General features: G+C 39.2%; 1 protein-coding gene across 6 annotated transcripts in view; it reads right to left on the bottom strand.

Moving 5' to 3' along the window:
• The window catches only part of LOC111262084 (CLIP-associating protein 2), a 64,023-nt gene that overhangs the window by 10,424 nt on the left and 36,262 nt on the right, over positions 1-17,337 (bottom strand). For 4 of the 6 annotated variants that reach the window (XM_022836073.2, XM_086968940.1, XM_086968933.1 and 1 more), the window contains 14 exons: positions 12,184-12,318; positions 11,752-11,813; positions 6,088-6,198; positions 5,760-5,829; positions 4,308-4,437; positions 3,881-3,987; positions 3,475-3,563; positions 3,132-3,237; positions 2,843-3,007; positions 2,369-2,560; positions 1,431-1,673; positions 932-1,021; positions 371-506; positions 32-176 (listed from right to left, as the gene is read on the bottom strand). In XM_022836073.2, coding sequence (XP_022691808.1) covers positions 32-176; positions 371-506; positions 932-1,021; positions 1,431-1,673; positions 2,369-2,560; positions 2,843-3,007; positions 3,132-3,237; positions 3,475-3,563; positions 3,881-3,987; positions 4,308-4,437; positions 5,760-5,829; positions 6,088-6,198; positions 11,752-11,813; positions 12,184-12,318 — 1,781 coding nt within the window. Of the gene's footprint in view, positions 1-31; positions 177-370; positions 507-931; positions 1,022-1,430; positions 1,674-2,368; positions 2,561-2,842; positions 3,008-3,131; positions 3,238-3,474; positions 3,564-3,880; positions 3,988-4,307; positions 4,438-5,759; positions 5,830-6,087; positions 6,199-11,751; positions 11,814-12,183; positions 12,319-13,044; positions 13,288-17,337 lie in introns of those variants that run through there. The other 2 variants (XM_086968943.1, XM_086968942.1) reach the window with 2 other exon arrangements.

The raw sequence follows: 17,337 nt of genomic DNA, 5'->3' as shown, positions 1-17,337 counted from the left end.
AATAGACGACAAATAAAAGTGACAATCCTACCGCGAACGCTGTGCGAATTCTTTCTTCCCCATCACGTCCATTGCGAAGTTGCCTGTCGAGTGAGTCAAATCGCAATGAGGGTCGACCCAAAGAAGAGCGTCGCTCGCGGCCTACGGTAGCTGTTGAAACTAGACTCGATACCGACCTTTCGAAGCAAAATTATCCAGCTTAACTGTTTTATAAAACTATTTACCTCTGTAGGGTTATGATATTCAGTTACATTTAAAATTTTCATGAGTCCAAAATCCAAAGTCAGTCAAGGCCTTCTTTCTGTCGTCAAATATGAAATTTCTTTTGACGACGGAAAAGCATGAGCCGTAAAAGTGATGCCCTGAGTACCTGGTTGGTGAAGGTTCTCGAGATCTTCCAGTGCTCGGCGTAGGAATACCTGAGCGTCGAATACGTCCGTCCGGTAACATATTGTTGTATGTTGCATAACTCAACCGAGACGAAGGGGATGCTGAGCGGCTATTGGCTGTCGTCAACAGTATGACAAAAAAACAGTATGATACAGAGGTAAAAACTTTCTTTTATTATAGGTATATAGACTATTTACAAATTATTTGACCAAACAGCGAACAATGCTTACTGTCGAATTTAGAATTGGTCAAATTCTAGTTATTGACTCATTGTTCAGCTACGTATATATATATATATATATATATATATATATATATATGGATACGATATTATGTATGATGTGCGACAACATGTCCGCGGTTACATAAAATCAAATCGGGCTCCTGCCAGTCGATAACTAAATTGAGCTAGTCGCCTTCAACATACGTCTTTAGGTAAGCACTTCAAAATGTTATGGACAGAAATGTTTGTCTAGTGGCCAAAAACAATCAAAATGTTGTTAAAATTCTTTAGAAAAAAAACAGTCTTAAACAGGCTTACGTTGTGACTGAGACACGCGAGACTGGCGCCCTCTTGTAGGCGTCGTCAGAGTACTTGACGAGTCGAGCCGGGTTCGCGAGGAGCTCCGAGCTGAAAGTGTCAAACCAATGAGAGAATTCGGGTTAACCTGAACCAGTTTTGAAGAGACGAATATAACTGAGAAAGACGTATACATTAGGACTTTGAAGTCGATTAATATTTAAGCTAGTTGGGCTAGAACGATGATTTGTCAAAAGAATTCATGTTTATTTTCATTTTTTTATACTTAGGACTGAAGTATTTAGAAACAAAAATTCGTCTGCTAGTGGCATGTGATTCAAAAATTATTCAGTGTCGTCAGTTACAACCGGTTCCGCGATTGTAATATATATAATTTTATTTATTTTTTTTAAATATATTTTTGTTAATTTATACGTATATATATATATATATATATATATATATATATATATAAAATTAGGGCCTCCATTTAAGGTAAATAATTTTTATTTCTACTTACAGAGATACTGGCCAAAACCGAACGCATTCTTTGGTTGGACCTGCGGCGTGCTCGGAGTCGAGCTACTCGAATTGGCTGGACTCTGTTTGTTGTGTGCTGGATGATGATGATAATGCTTTGGTGAACTGCCGTTAGAACTCGTTGCGCTGCTGGTCCCGCCGGCAACGACACGTAGACGTGCTGCACGGGCAGCACTCGCGTCGATCGAGCTATTAGAACGGCGAGCTGTCGAAACAGGCCGTACTGTGGGTGGCCGAGACGATGGACCCAACGATGTGACAAAATTGAAATAGACGTTGACACGTACAAATAAGGAAAATCGCTAGATATACAATTGAAACACCGGTGGAGTTATACATTTAACTATAATACTTTGAGAAGCCTTGCAGATTTCAAGTATCGTGCAGACCGACCTGTTTAGTTGTTGTACAGAAAATTGTCAAAACAAAACTCTCAAAAATTCTAATTATTTTAAACGATCTAAGTAATAGGACCGTTTGGATATCTACAGTATTTTTTTTTTCAAGAATATCAAACGATCCTCTGCATTAGCTCGACATGATCAGCAGTTGTCTAAGTAAAATGTCGTAAAAATCGCAAATCTTTTTTATTTCGTGATAGCATTACGTAATAATATAAATAACGTACTTTTCAAATGTTACTATCCCTTATTGATGCTGTTTGGAAGTATACAGTTAAACAACTTAAACATTTCACATATTTTTTTATCTACATTCCGTTTAGTATATACATATATACGTGCGCGTGTGTGTACATGTAAACACATTTACCCATACAAGCTGTAGTTTCAACTACATCTATTTAGCTATCATCGTATTATACTCGGGCCTTAAAAAAAGCAGCTCTTCAGATATCAGAATCATTACATTTGTCTATATCCTTAAGAGGTTAAAGAAGGACTTCACTTTTATTGATACCTCTAGATGTGGTGCCATACTGGCTGGCAGCCTGCGATGCAGCGGTAAGAGAGCGATGTAGGCTCTCGGATGATGGCGTTCGCCCCCCAGATGGAAGACTGTGTCCCCCCAGAGGGGAACTCAGCCCGCAAGACGATCGCGTCAACGAAGACGGCGATGAGCCGAACAACGACTGGCTCATAGGCGAGATCGCTAAAGAGAAGCAAGGACAAAACACAGAACGACAGAAGTAACGAGATTAGTAAGTGGCTAAAGAAGCACCTCAGCAAACTACAGTTGACGAACAGCCTAAGGATACTCACACAGCTTAAGAATTATATTACTACTTTTTTAATGCTTTGTTATATCACGTATGGAAACCATGTAGACAGATTATCAATGGTAATTAGCCGTAGAAGACGGGAATTAGTCGGTAAAAGGAAGAGGCAGTGGCCAGAAAACGCCAGTCAGCCTATAGGGCCTAACGTTGCTTACTAATTGAGTTGTGGCCGTTGGAAATGTATCCCGAATGTAGCAAACGCTGTTTGGCTACATCAAGCGATAGCAACAGCTTATCGGCCTCCCGCGGGAAGTGGTCCGCGAAGCCCCAGAAAGCTTTTCGGGCCTGGCAACGGGCTTCCGAGTCGGCATCCGAAATGCCTGTAAATATTATCAACCAGCGCAAAAATTGTGGATTTTAAGTATTCCAGTATGAACTGCTTAGAGTTAAGCGCGAGGCAGAGGCACAGATACATAAGTTGGTAACATTTGTTGGCATGCGCACCTTTCTTGATGGCGTCCTGGATAGTGACAATGTGCTTCTCGAGGGAGCCCGCAGGCCAAATAAGCAGCAGCTGATGTAAGAACTCGCAGCAATATCGACGGATCTCCTAGAAAAATAACCTTATGTTAATTAATAATAATAGTAATAATATTAACTATTGCTATTTTTTCGCAATTTTGGTGAGAGCGAACAATTTTGCCATTCTGCTTATTTCGTACATACTAAAATACTATATTGGCACGTATGCAAATCCTTGTTCTACATTGTTTCTGCATGATGCCAAAATTCGTCAAACGAGTTTATGCTTTTTTAAAGCTCGGTATTATTAGGCTGGAACACTAACCCGGTTTTTCGAGGTGAGATTTCTCGTAATAAGCGGGATAAGTCGGGGTGAGTGAACATGTTGTAAAATAAAATGAATGCAGGTTATTCCTAAAATAACAAAATACTGACCATTAGAGAAATACGTTTTTATAATTTTAAATTTTCTAAAAGTAAATAACAATTATTTGAAGGATTATAATGTAAGCTTTTAATACTAAATGTATTTAATTTCAAACTAGGGCTCCTGTGTTGTTTTTCGAAAGCGACACAAAGGACATTTCCACTTTAATTATTGAGTCGGCTATCATTCTGAAGAATAACTTTCTTCATAGTAAAGCACATTCGTACCACAGCGCACCCCGTGGTTTACGGTCAGTCAAAGTCAGTAGAGCTGGGCGTAATAAGTAGTAAGTAAATCCGCTGACCTGATGAGGACACAACTTTGGCAGACGATCCGATAAGTTGTATGAGAGATGGCAGGAGAATTTCACACAGATGATCAACTCGACGGCCTAGTTCACGACACACGTACCTGTCAGTACAATCAATGCAAAAGATATAGATTAATAATAAATTAAGAAACAGATGCGTAAGTTATGTAAAGAAATACGATTTAAACTACGGAGCCACGAAACGAGACACCTCGGGAAGGATCAACAGTCAAACGTATTCGAGTCATTACCCTTTCCAAAGTAGGGAAGGGTAATAAATACTTAACCAAAATTGGCTATTGAGTTACCGAAGGTTGAATGAAAAAAAATATACATTCTATATATATATATATATTCTATATATAATATATCGCCTCTTGAAAGTTTCAAAACTCATGGAATAGTAAGATCGCATTCGTACGCAATGCTGATGCACGCCTCTCGAACTACTTGCGAGCGAAGATCGCGGACACATGTCTGAAACGGAACTTCAAGTAACCGAAGCGCGGCGAAGAACTCGTCATACAAGGCGCCGCCAGCGCGCACCACCGCTACAAAAGCATTTCGAGATAAATATTAGTACGTTAATTGACCGCTGTTTTGTGCACAATTTTCATTGATAACAGAAGTGCCCATTTACGTCAGGGCGATTCTTATCGTAAAACAACAACTATATTTGTATTCTTAAAATATCTATATTTATACAATGTAAAATGGGTAGCTCATTACAAACTTTATTATCATAAGTTACTACGAAAAGTGATATTCGAAAATTTCGCTTTCATTGTTGCAACGATATTATTATTAAACTGAAAAGTTTTGTCAAAAGTGAGAGGATTTAGTCATTCAAGCGGCGGCGCTGTACGTGAATACTAGATACACGTAGATTCCGAAAACTACTGCTAGCCATCATTCGGAATCGTGACATTTATATTATTTATATCCGCTATAGAAGCCTCTACTATCTATGGTGAATACGCATCAAATTTTAACACAGGCATAGATTACTGCGCAAAACAGTTGTCAAGGTATCGTTTATTATCGGATTTAAACTCTATAATGGCCATTATAGATGATAACGAAACTATGATCCGCCATTTCTGAACTAACCGTTCGCTTATATAGTCCTTGGCCAGACCAGCTTGTATTCATATATTTATGTTCATATTCACTCTGGTTCACGATCTATTCCAGCTAACCCGTTTTTCCAATTCTATAAGTATATTTTAGGCCATGTTCAGACAGATGGAGCACTGCATGCATATTAACAGAATGAGCGATGATCGACGGCACCCCACACTTGTATCTGTGACGAAAATTTACGATAGGAAAAAGACCTCATTGTACAAACCGATTGCACTCGTGCATAGGCAGGCTGGATCGTCATGCCAGTGCGTGTTTTACGCATCGAATCAATTTTGTATCGAATCTTTCAATAACAACATCAAGAATCATGGACAAATTATCGTTGTATAATTGTATGAATTATAGTATATCTCACTCAAAAACAATATATAGAAAAGAGCGGCATAATGCTTGAGTACAACAATGATAGTAGAATAAACGTGTAAAATATACAATTTACACGGATCGTCGTTATCGTGTGATTTAATCCACTCGTATAAGACAAATAGGTAATGTTTGTTTTTTTTCTAGAGAATATTCAATACCGAATGTATGTAATTGCACCAGAAGCAAAATATCCTATCACACGATATTTAACGATAATTTAAAATGCGCGGTTGAGAATGATACGATAGGTATGCTTTCCAGCCAGTGAATTATGCCAATTTCGAAATTCCGAATGTTCTGTAACGGGTACTTATATTAAGACGGTTACAAATTACCAATTAATTTCGAAAAAAAGTAATACCTCTTAAGGCTTTGAGCAGTGCAACTCTCCGTTCCCAGTCGACTTCAGGATTTCCAAGCGCTGACCGGATCTGGAAATTTTACGTACACACACATATAAATGTATCTAAAATGTAATTACTAAATGGCTAATGTTATTTCCAAGGTGACCCCCTGAGACCCCGAACTTCAGACTGTAGCAGAAAAGATGTGCGCAGAAATTTGTTTTGTTAACTGAAACGGCATGAGCCTTATATCGCTGGCTTTGGCAAGCGGGAGAAATGAGATTGCGATTTTAAACCTTACGACAACTGTGCGATTTTTGTAAATGGAACTATTGATGTACTTACTCCATTCATGTGGTTATCGAGATCCCTGGCCGAATGTAACGCTGGCACCAACGGTAGTGGAGGCTCATCAAATGCCGCTAGAAAAACCTGTTCATCAACACCGCCCAGTACCTAGATAAACAAATGGCTTGTTATTTTCAAGTCTTTTCTGAATATCATCGCATTATGTTTTATATTGGACAAGTCTCGGTCTGAATTTTTCGTAAAAACAAACGTCGATCAACTCGACTAATTAATTGCCCTGTATTAACTAGTTATTATTAACTATTACGAAATCTAATTATTTCAGCTTAAGAATGAAGGCCTATCCTGAAATCAGAATCGTGTCCCATTTATACACCTACATTCGCCTTAGGACCTGTGTCCCATGACTTGTTAGACAAACAGAGAGCTTGAAGCTCAAAACTAAAAGAACAAGTAAAGACATCAACAAACCAAAAACAGCATCGTTAATAAATTTATTTTATTGTATTCTATTATGTGATATACTTGGTTGATTTGCAATTTACGCCGCGCCGTCGTTTTAGCTAATTCTGTTTGCACCCGAGCTAATATTGGGGTCTGATATCATTCTGTTCTGAGTCGTAATCATCATTCTGTTCTATCTATGGTAGCACCCCTTTGTAGCGATCTCGCCCAAACCAATTATCTTTCCTATTCTATTAAGATATATTATACCAACGAACCTTACGCATGTTAAATAGTTAAACACAAGGTTTAACTTTATTACAAATCTATGCTTTTATAGGCATTCGGTAACTACGCCTTTGAAACCCTACTTCAGTACTCGCGTGATAACGTTGCATTTATCTAATTATAAAAGCTTTATTTTTTCTTATTTAATCAATCTACTATCTTGCCTCAGTGACCTCTTTACTTTAGCGTAGTTATCTTATACGCGTGCCATCCACGCGGGTTATGTCCATCCACTAGAAAGCTTTTAGAAAGTTTTAGACAGATGCTGAACGAATCTTCGATTGGCAAAATACGTCTCGTAAAAACCACCTAACTACATGGCAAGAATTAGCTCTTAGTTAAATAAGAAATACTATTTTACAAAAAGCATGTTAGAGAACACATCAGTGCACAGATATACGTAGACGCTTAATCGTACGCTGAACGGGCCAAAGCATTTCGGTTCCCGTTTGTGTTCCATGCAATTATTTATCTAAATTGATTTTTTGATATTATATCCAGCCTGATGTAAACTAATATACCCATTACAAACCCACCTTTCCAGCCATTTGGTCAGCCTGGTGTAACACGAGCTCAAACAACTATACTTCGACTGCAGACGTACATCTTTTTAGTTATGCGGTCAAAACACCCCTAAGATAGGATAGGATACCATTCCCTTTATCTGGTTAGAGCAGCTACATTCTCCTGGCCGATTCGATCTGTTAGTACCATTTACCTCCTTGCAGTTATACGACTTCAGGTGTCTGTTCCTATTTTCCCATTGGAATGCTCTAATAATCCTTCTACATCTTCCGCGATAGTTATCTCATTAGTTTGTAGTCAGGTATTTTGATTCGTATTATACTTCTATATCTAATGTAAACTATTGCTCGATTGCAGGCCGACGTTTTTCGATCGCGTTCAATTGTCCTATAATTTCCGATTGTATCTGGTTGTGATAGTCATATTTCTTATTCTCTGTCGGTTAATCCGTGAGCTTTTTGCAGTTCTACAACCTCATCGTTACATTGCAATTAATTTTCTTAACGTTTTACATATTGTATTTCTTAGTGCACTACTTGAGTTCAACTCCACAATTTCTTAGAAAAGTCAGTAAAGATAAGTTTCATCTGTGAACACGGCGGAACAGTCCTCCACGGAATCTCATTCCATAACCTTTTACAATTATTCCCAGTCCTCATTCGGGGTCTTGTTGTAATCCTGGTACGGTTAGATATATCACCATTTTAAACAATTTTACCACCAAAAAACCTTTCTAATATAGTCCTTAAGGAAATCCTCAACAGTTGTCGAACTGCTGGTGTTATCTCGCGCTGTTTATCATTACGTTCTATAGAAAAGAAAAATACTCACTCAATACGAGCTATATATGACCAGATAGTTTGCATTTTATCTACTATCTCGCAAATCGAAAGAATTTGTATTATCCTTCCCCATGAGAAAAAGAAACTGTTCTCAGAAAAAAAGTATTTGAACACCAAGAGTTTATAGACTGCGATAGTTCATATTATGTCAATTATGAGCCATTTCGAAGAAAATCACCAATTATAATAGTAAAAGTAAACAATTAATAGACGTCTTACGACTGGGTCGCAAAAAAAACATGAGAAAGTAAAATTACCTTTTCAAATATGAGCTTGCGAAACAAACAACTTAATCATATATAACATTTCCAGAATCTTTATTAGTAAAAAACTGCGAGCTCTTCCATATTAATATTATGCTTTATAAGAAAAACAATTCCCCGGGGAAGAGTATTTGTCTCTATTGGCTTCATCTTACACCCAGCTCTTCCAAGAAAAATTTCTCGTAACCCAGCAGAAATTAGCCCGATCTGAGCGTTCTGTAATAGGACCGATTTGACTCGAATAAGCGAACAGGCAAAAGGTTTAATAGTAGGTAGATTAAACTGACTTGTACGCCTCGCCCTCCGTCTGTTTTGCTGTTAATTTGTTTTTTCAGACCAAGTCTAAAATAAATTATAATAGATATACACTAACAGTTGTCTTACCACAACAACTATGCTCCACTTAAGTCGTTACCCTTCTGTAATCACTTTTTTTTAATGTCAACTGATGACTCTTTCTTCAGAACGCCCGTGAGTAGGACGGGTCGTTGGTCAACCTCTGAGGCACGTAAGCCTATCGAATGAGCCTTTGGCCGACTTTTAATACACGTTACAATTTACAGAGTCAGCTAACCTGGTGACTCTGTTCTTAAAACGCTAATAATGTTTAAAAGTTTTCTTATTTGTCCTTTTTTTGTATAACATAGTTTCCTAAAAAAAAAAATGATATAAATACATATACACTTTTACTCGGTTGAATGACTGGAGTCAAGAAATTCTTCCACGGACACATTTCAAACGGCATTTTCGACCCAAAAACTGAGACTGAAGATGTAATGCATTCCGATTCGAACTAAGAAATGTCCTCTGCATAGATTTCCAAGTAAAGAAAATTTCTGTCGTAACATCACCTGAGCGAAAAAGTTACTACATTGAATTTTTGGCCGAAATACCCCCTTTAGTTGTAGTAAGATTTATGGATTGATGTAAGGAATCGATGGCTATAACATGGTGATACCTTGCTTCGAAAAAATCTATCCCATACTTCTGCTATTTATCTCAAAAATCTCTTAAAGAATATTTTCAAATCAAAATGTTATGTTCTTTTCATGTTCAGTTAAGATATTCGTCCTTTTAGACGCTACAACCTTCCCTTTGATGCCTATTAGAAATCCGCTTAAAAACTACACAAAAGCACCTCAAAACTATTGCTACGTGGGTGAAGCGAACCCCTTAATGGGGTTCTTCAGCATTTTCACATCGAAACATCAATTTAAGTACAGGGACACGTATTGAATTTTTACTCAGCTCGTCGAGATCTATCCATCCAAAATCCTTGAGATGTCATGCTATTTTCATTCGTTGGGGGACATTTTCAACCTGAAAACATAGATCCGAATATGGGGACATACCTTGCATTTTGATTCAGATTGATGAAAGGTTTCGATTGTTATCTAAAACGATTACCCCTACGCACACCTCCATATAAACCTTCGGCTAGCGCTTTGTCAATATTTTTTCAACGAAATTTCGACAGAAGCTCACCCCTCAGCTTCTACAATTTTCTCATAGACAAGCATAAATAAATTCTGTAAAAAAAGGGATAACGCGATCAATTTTGCCCGAGTTAGCATTATGCTCTATAGGATGAAAAACAAATTGTTCTGAGCTAAAGTATTCACCTGATCAGCTTCTATATTTCACGCGGCTTTATTCCGTACGGTATTCTAGTGATTCGCCAAGAGTCATCCGTGGTCCGATCCGACAACTTTAACGGGTTTATTTAAGTCGGACGAACAAACAGATTTAGAGATTTAGTAGTTTGGATTTAGCGGACTTTGCCCTGGGCATGTTTTATCGTTGACTAAATTTATTATGCTTGAATGATATTACACCCGGCCTAACGGAGATTATTGTATGCACTGAGAGCTGTCTCACTGAAATTGCCCAGACATGTCTCGCTCATGACATGTTGGCTTTTAGTTCAAACGTGCAACAGGATTACGGGGCTTTTTCAGTGTTAGCTAATTGGCTCTTTTTGATAGCCTTTTATTAAACGTTACAATCGATGGAGTCGACTAATTAGGTTTTAACTAACTTAATATCTACAGATATATACATATATATATATATATATATGCGGAATATCCCAAAATAACACTATTTGACAGGTCGTAACCTTTCAACTTTTCTATTTTGACCGTATAATTAACTAATTAACAGAGAATAGTAAATGGACCAAGAGTACCTTTTAAACGCCGAAAAATCATTTCAAAATGTTATTCTACAACTGTACAAAGAAATTATTGTAGGAAGGATCGAGCAGATCAATAAATCGAACAGAATAAAGATTTGAAACACATGAAAACGATCCAGAATATCAAGCGCATTCAACGGTACACTTCATCAGACAAAAGAAAGAACTGGCAAGTTTTAGCGGAACAATCTGGTCGTTCAGCAAATCAAGCGTTTTAGGCCACTGTAATGGAAAAGTTACGTTGTAAATCGTGAACGAAATTTTCAGACGCAATTGTTCGGAGCAATGAAGCTATATTTAAATTGGATAGGATTATACTTATTATATATATAAGTCTACATGGTATGTAAAAACACCATGTAAATTTATCTAAGTTACTCTGTGTCTTAGGAACAATTCTTATTTTACAATACAGTTTTTGGTGCCAATTACTTGAACCTATTCCAGGAGAGTCAGGAGGTGTTCGCAAGCATCTTGCTAAAGGTGGCGAATCTATTTACAACGAGATGGAGTACCTGCGCAACATCATTGTCATGTCATCATGAGAAGCTTCCAAACAGATATGCTGGGGGAAGAGGTCCCATAGAACATTCTGTCCATTCCCCAGACCAAACGCGAATGGGGTTTTTCTTGTGGGGATATCTTAAAAATAAAACCTTTACTAGAAAACCAACGAGAGTAAAGAATTTAAAAGTCTTAATTAGGCAAGGACATACCGTTGGATTAAATAATACCTTTGCTGAAGCTTGTAAATCGATAGCTCATGATTATCACCAGTGCATGAACCGGAGCAGTAATTATTTTATCCATTTCTGTTTTCTTTTTTGAAGATTACACACATGTTTCATTTGCTGTATTGGATCTGTTTTTCAAAAAAGTCATGAAGGCTGAAAGCCGTAGAAATTTCATGGTGACTTTTTTTTTGAGAAAAAAATATTCATTCGATCGGTTCCATCTTAGGCGCAGTTCTTCCCAGGATCGAAAGTAACCCAAAAAGTCGACCCAGTTTGACCATTTACAGACCGGCATGGCTTGGACAGACAAACGAACAAGCATAGAATTTTAGTAATATACTAGAATAGATATAAGCATATAGAATCAATTATAATCTATATTTATAAAGGGTGTCTATACGGGATACCTGTGCGGCGTTGTTGGAAGAGCTGGTCGCCATGTTGCCGCCACCTGTCGACGACCGACCACCTGCAAATGATTGCGGAAGAGTCAACGAAAACAGAAAATAATTTCCAAGTCTTCGTGAAGGCTAACGCTGATCACAATGCGTAATGAGTCTCCTCATCGCTTGTATGCATTTACGTCATTATCAACAGTTGCTTATTTGTGTACATAGGTAAATATTTACTTTACAGGTATAATATTTTGATAAGGTGTCAGTCTCGCTAGGGGGCAAGGAAGCGTGTTTGGTGTCAAAATGCGACCCAATTTCTGACTACAATACTTTTAAGGATAACTTTTGAAAATATAGGTTTTCTTCCCCATTTACTGAGAGAATGTATACTGTTGTTTACATTAACTTGTGGAAGGAGGCCCCCCTCTGACACAAGTAACTGACCATTAAGGTTAGAATTTTGTGATGCCTTTCCAGCAGTTATAGGTACTCCAGAGGTGGTTCGTTTCCCTGGAGGCGCAGAAGTAGCTCGCAAGCTTCGGCTGCTAAAATCCGATCGCACTGGTATATTACCAACACCTGCAATACAGAAGGGTGTCACCGAAAATGAAAATTCCTCGAGCTACATCGGCACACTTACGTATAATACATCATAAAATCCTACGATATCACAAGAGCTGCTTGTAGTTTCATTCGCTTCACAAGAATATGAACCTTAAATAAAGATTCAAAATAAAATTTTCTGTAGCAATAACCTCCCATTATGACACAATGGCTATCGATAGAAGCGAAATTTACTATCAAGAAAAACATAAGACTCAGAAAATAAGACCATAGTGGTTATGATGGCCAACTAGTTATGAGACGCAACGAAAATCAGATTAGACACCTCCCATGGGTGTACACTTCGCATGCCTACCGGCAAATTAAACCGTTAATAAACTATTTTTCGCAACAAACAGTATTTACTATCTATTTACATATATATAAATGAGCATATACTGCTCATCGACAACGAAGGCATTGGCTGTCTGTCACAATGTAGACCCGCTATATGAGACACAGTTTTTCAAAACCTTATTACTAGCAAAATTAATTATTATGTTTATTATGACTAATGATAATACTGTATTTTACATAAAGATTAGATTAATATATGAGTATAATAAAATAGGGGTATAAAATAAATGCGTCCCCCATTAGGGGGACGCGTTGGAGTGACATAAAGCGCTGTCGAATGCAATGCAAGTATCTAACACGTGATCAAACATCATCCAGTTGTTACACTACTATAGTGGACGTTACCTGTAAACAGTAAAGATTAAAGACAAGGCCGTTGCTCGTCGTAACCGTGACAGCAGTTTGGTTGTCTTCTGATACTTTGGCAGAATCGGTATTACTAAGCGATAATTTGAAACATATACGAATGGGCGGGTTCCTGTCAAGTTTTGTTAAAATCGTACGCGTTAAATAATGTCAGCGTGGACTACTTTTCAAAAAGCGTATATTTAGACGCAGAAGAATGAAAAATTCAGGTAATTCAAAAGCTGTACTTAATATAGTTTCGAAATGTAGCGTTACTAATAACAAGCGTGAAAGCGAACGAACTGGCATTTAGCAAGTCGCATATACTTCAAATCTCCTCCAATGTTAAGCAGATCCCCTGAACAATATTATAAAACACCATTCACTTTTTATATTTGCCGATGACTAAGTTAATAATGTGCCCTAATAAAAAAAAACTAGCTTATTGTACATGTAAAAGAGCGCATTATCAGTACCTTTTAATAACCGCTTCTACAACCAATTTCTATATTGCTCCAATTAAGCATGCTTAATATTGATGCGATACATTCACAGTCACCTAGTCAGTACAGATTTGTCAACAATGTATACTTTAAAAAGGTAGTATGGCGGTAGCTAATGCTTTGTTTGTTTGTTTTTGCCTTTAGAGCTTTGTTTTACAGCTGGTTCGAGCGCGTTCTCCCCTTTCGGGTGCAGGAGTGCGACTCTACAACTTCGTCAAATGTAAAATCAAGTATGGAAGGAGCCTATCGTCTTAAACTGCTCATCAGCCGGACTCAGACTTAAACGGTGAGTACTTAACGTGGCCAGGCCTGCGGCCAAACGACTTCCCGTCATCACTATTACTACCATGGTACGTGTAATGCTTCATTTGGTTTGTCGAAGTCTGTCGTGCCTTTTTTTTGCCTGGATCCGTTGTACATCGATGGTACAGGTGATGATACGGAGGCTTCCTTCTGCTAAGATTGGCTTTCTGGCCTGGCCGATCTCTGCTGTCTCTCTCTCTCTCTCTCTCTCTCTCTCTCTACACTGATACTAGCCAGCTGGTGGTAGGCAAGCAAGCAGGCAGGTAGGTAGGCGGGCGGGCGTGTAGACGGGGTAGGTAGGGATAGTGGAGTCGAATCCGTCTATTTTATGGCGGGAAGCTCGGTTCATCAGCCCTGCAGAGCGCGATTTGGCGTGTGACTGGTCGATCGTCGCCGCATCTATTGCCACTATGCCTATCGATTTCAAGGATTTTCCATTCTTATTTTGCTTGTATTTGCTACGCGCTTGTTACTTCCCTCGTTCTTTTTCGTTGTTTCGCTCGTTTTCCTATCGATAGACATGCACATGGTCGACTGTGGGAGACGACGAAAATGAATTCGACTCAAATTTAGCCAAACGGAATTGGTTAGCTGAGATGGATCGACCGTGTCCGGTCCGTAATACGTTTACTACTGCTGCTGCTGTCACAGACGGTATGACGCAGCTGTACCAGTAGGAATAGCGGCACTGCTTGCCGCTGTTGTGGTATGACAGTACTCCGTTGCACGCGGGGCGTGATGACGAAGGGCCCCTTGGTTAGTAAAGCCTTCATCATTTGTGAACACGCGACAGTTAGCAGGTGCCGCTATTGTCAGCATCATATTATCACAATCAGCGACAACATAAGGTGTACCTGCAGATTCCGCTGTAGCTGCCCCCGTGTCCGAACTATTTTGATGTTCGGTGCGCGTAGATCTGCGTCTATCTGTTTGTACGCACGACCATGTGTCTGTGTGCATGTATGTTCGACTACCAGATGTCCCTAACAAATAACGGAAAAAAAACCAATAACATCAACATTTACGCCCACCCGTGCGAGTAGTGAGAGGCTAACAATGCTCGCATTTAACGGCCCTAGAACATCATAGCCATTGATTGTTGCACAGCTAAAGGCTGCCACACGGGGCCATGTCCGTAAACATCAACCAATCAGCCACCCAAACAAGTGACCGCTCATTGTATTATTAAGCTGATAATGTACCACTACTGATGACGCCAATGCTTTGCCGCTATACAATAACAACAACATGGAAAGGCGACGAATCGTATACTGCAAAGGAACTACTCAGGCATCCGCCCTGCTCCAAAATGATCCCGAGAGCACGCTTTTGGCGTGCGATAACAATTAAAAAAAAAATTAGTTTTTCCTACATGTGATATGATGTAGTGGCATTGTTAGGAGTTCCTTTGAAATTACTGTCTGAAATGCTACTGTCGAAATCTGGAGCAAATACAACAATCTTGGAGGGGCGTACGCACTTTACCGCGAATGTAATGGTACGAGCCTTTGTCTTCTTTGCTCCTGCGTTATTCTCAACTAGGACACCCTGAGTGTCAATCGAATAGTAACAGCATACGGGGGTAATTCGAAATGGTCTACTTATTTTCAAGCACACAATGGAAAGTGTCTAACCCGATCTAAATAGTGCTAACTGGACGTAAATCGATTTCTGGGACTTCTCGTTTAAGCGTTCACGATAAGGTCAACAAGTTAACACCCGGTCGGCCGGAATGATTCACAACTTATAAAGCATTGAATTTAGGCTTATCGTAAGTTTTCTTTTACCGTAGACTGTCGCTTTAATTTTACTACGCAATGTAATGTCTCCCCTCTATAGAGCGTTGGTGGTCGACGTCACCACCGCATAATCCTGTACATGTCTTCGGTGCATGTCAAGTTAGTTCGCTGCCCTTTCCTAGGCACTGTCATGTTTCAATGTTTTAAAAGTGGATGTAAGCGTCCAGCAACGGCAACGCTAACGATGGTAAATTAACCTGCCGCTCGATGTGGACCCACTTTTCGAAGGCATTATTTAACGGCAGTTAAACGCCGTTTGCGTGGGAGGGCGTGTCGCCGCTGCTGACAACGCGCTGTGCCATGACATAGAGGGAGGTTTGTGCCGCACTATGGGGCTAAGCATCGCAGCGGCCATCTGAGGCAATGCCCTCTCTTCTGCTACTACCATTAATAGCTAGCTGCTTCTGCTACATGCCCTACGATACCCTACTACTACTAGTCTTGTGTAGTGGTCAAAACTTTTTCAACAGTGCACTAATCCACAATACCCAACTAGCAGCGTCATCAGCGCTAGTTCTGGTCTTTCTACTAGAATGGCACGACAGCTGTGGCAGGCCAGACGGTCATTCGACCGATTCGTTCGGAGTTGTCGGGTTTTCAGCTATACCTAGAATTTCTTTCCACAAACAGTCAAACGCTGAGCGACTGCGACTCTGGGGTCAAGCGGTGTCAGAGCTAACAGCAGATAGCAGCAAGCGTGGCGCCACCTATCCGACAATTCAGCTTAATTGTATACGATAACAAAACATCTTCCGTGTACACACACGCAGTATATTTATGTTCACATTGTTAAAGCGGGCATACGTTTGCGTTCGTTTTAGCGGGAAGAAAAACGCGTAGATATGATTCAACATCAAGCCTACGACACTAAACATAACTTACACACATAGGAAAAAACACATAAGAAAGCTACGCAAGCCGAAAACAAGGGGACAGTCGAAAATTTGAATAATGGCGTCTTCGGCTATTTAACCGAGCTTTGCATAGGGTTCATCAGCGCGTCAACCAGATGCGTGGAGAGCTGTAAAAGCTAATGGTTCATCCCAACAATCCGTTCTCCTTAGCCGTCCACCTGCCAAAACTTACTGATGCCACCAGATATTATGTGCATATGTTTGATTTAAGTGAATTGTTTGGGCGTGACACAGACCACAGTTGGAACTGATTGATCCTAGGTAGTAGATGAAGTGTTTTTTGCTAACTGTTAGAAATTTGTTACCTTACTAACTGATTTCGTTAGCCATGACCAATAGGCACAGTTGTGTGGCAATAATGAATGCTGTAATCAGTTAGGTGAAGAACATAGTTTGGGTCATTATCTAGACCAGTTAAATCGTTACAATCTGCGGAGTTATTTATCGATCATAAACATTTGGTAAAAGCCAGTTCATCGTAACACCCAAATACCAGAAAATATTTTTCAATTCAAGCAGAATCGACGTGTAATTGAGTGTGAAAAATAAAAAAGGCATTACCTCAAAAATTCATAAATGTGAACTTTTCCACGGAAGCACACTTAGAGGAAAGACTTCATTGTGCAATAGCTCTCTATGGGAGAGTTCAGTTCTAGCTAAATTTTGCTATATATACATTATTGAAATAACAGCGTGTCTGTGTGAAAAGCAGAAGGCAAAGGCAAACCCTGACAAATGTGGTTATAAATGATTGAGTTTTATTTTAAAATGGGA

The sequence above is a fragment of the Varroa jacobsoni genome, unplaced genomic scaffold (assembly GCF_002532875.2).
Source record: "Varroa jacobsoni isolate VJ856 unplaced genomic scaffold, vjacob_1.0 scaffold_66, whole genome shotgun sequence".
Taxonomy (NCBI): Eukaryota; Metazoa; Arthropoda; class Arachnida; order Mesostigmata; family Varroidae; genus Varroa; species Varroa jacobsoni.
This window is presented reverse-complemented; position numbering and strand designations above follow the sequence as displayed.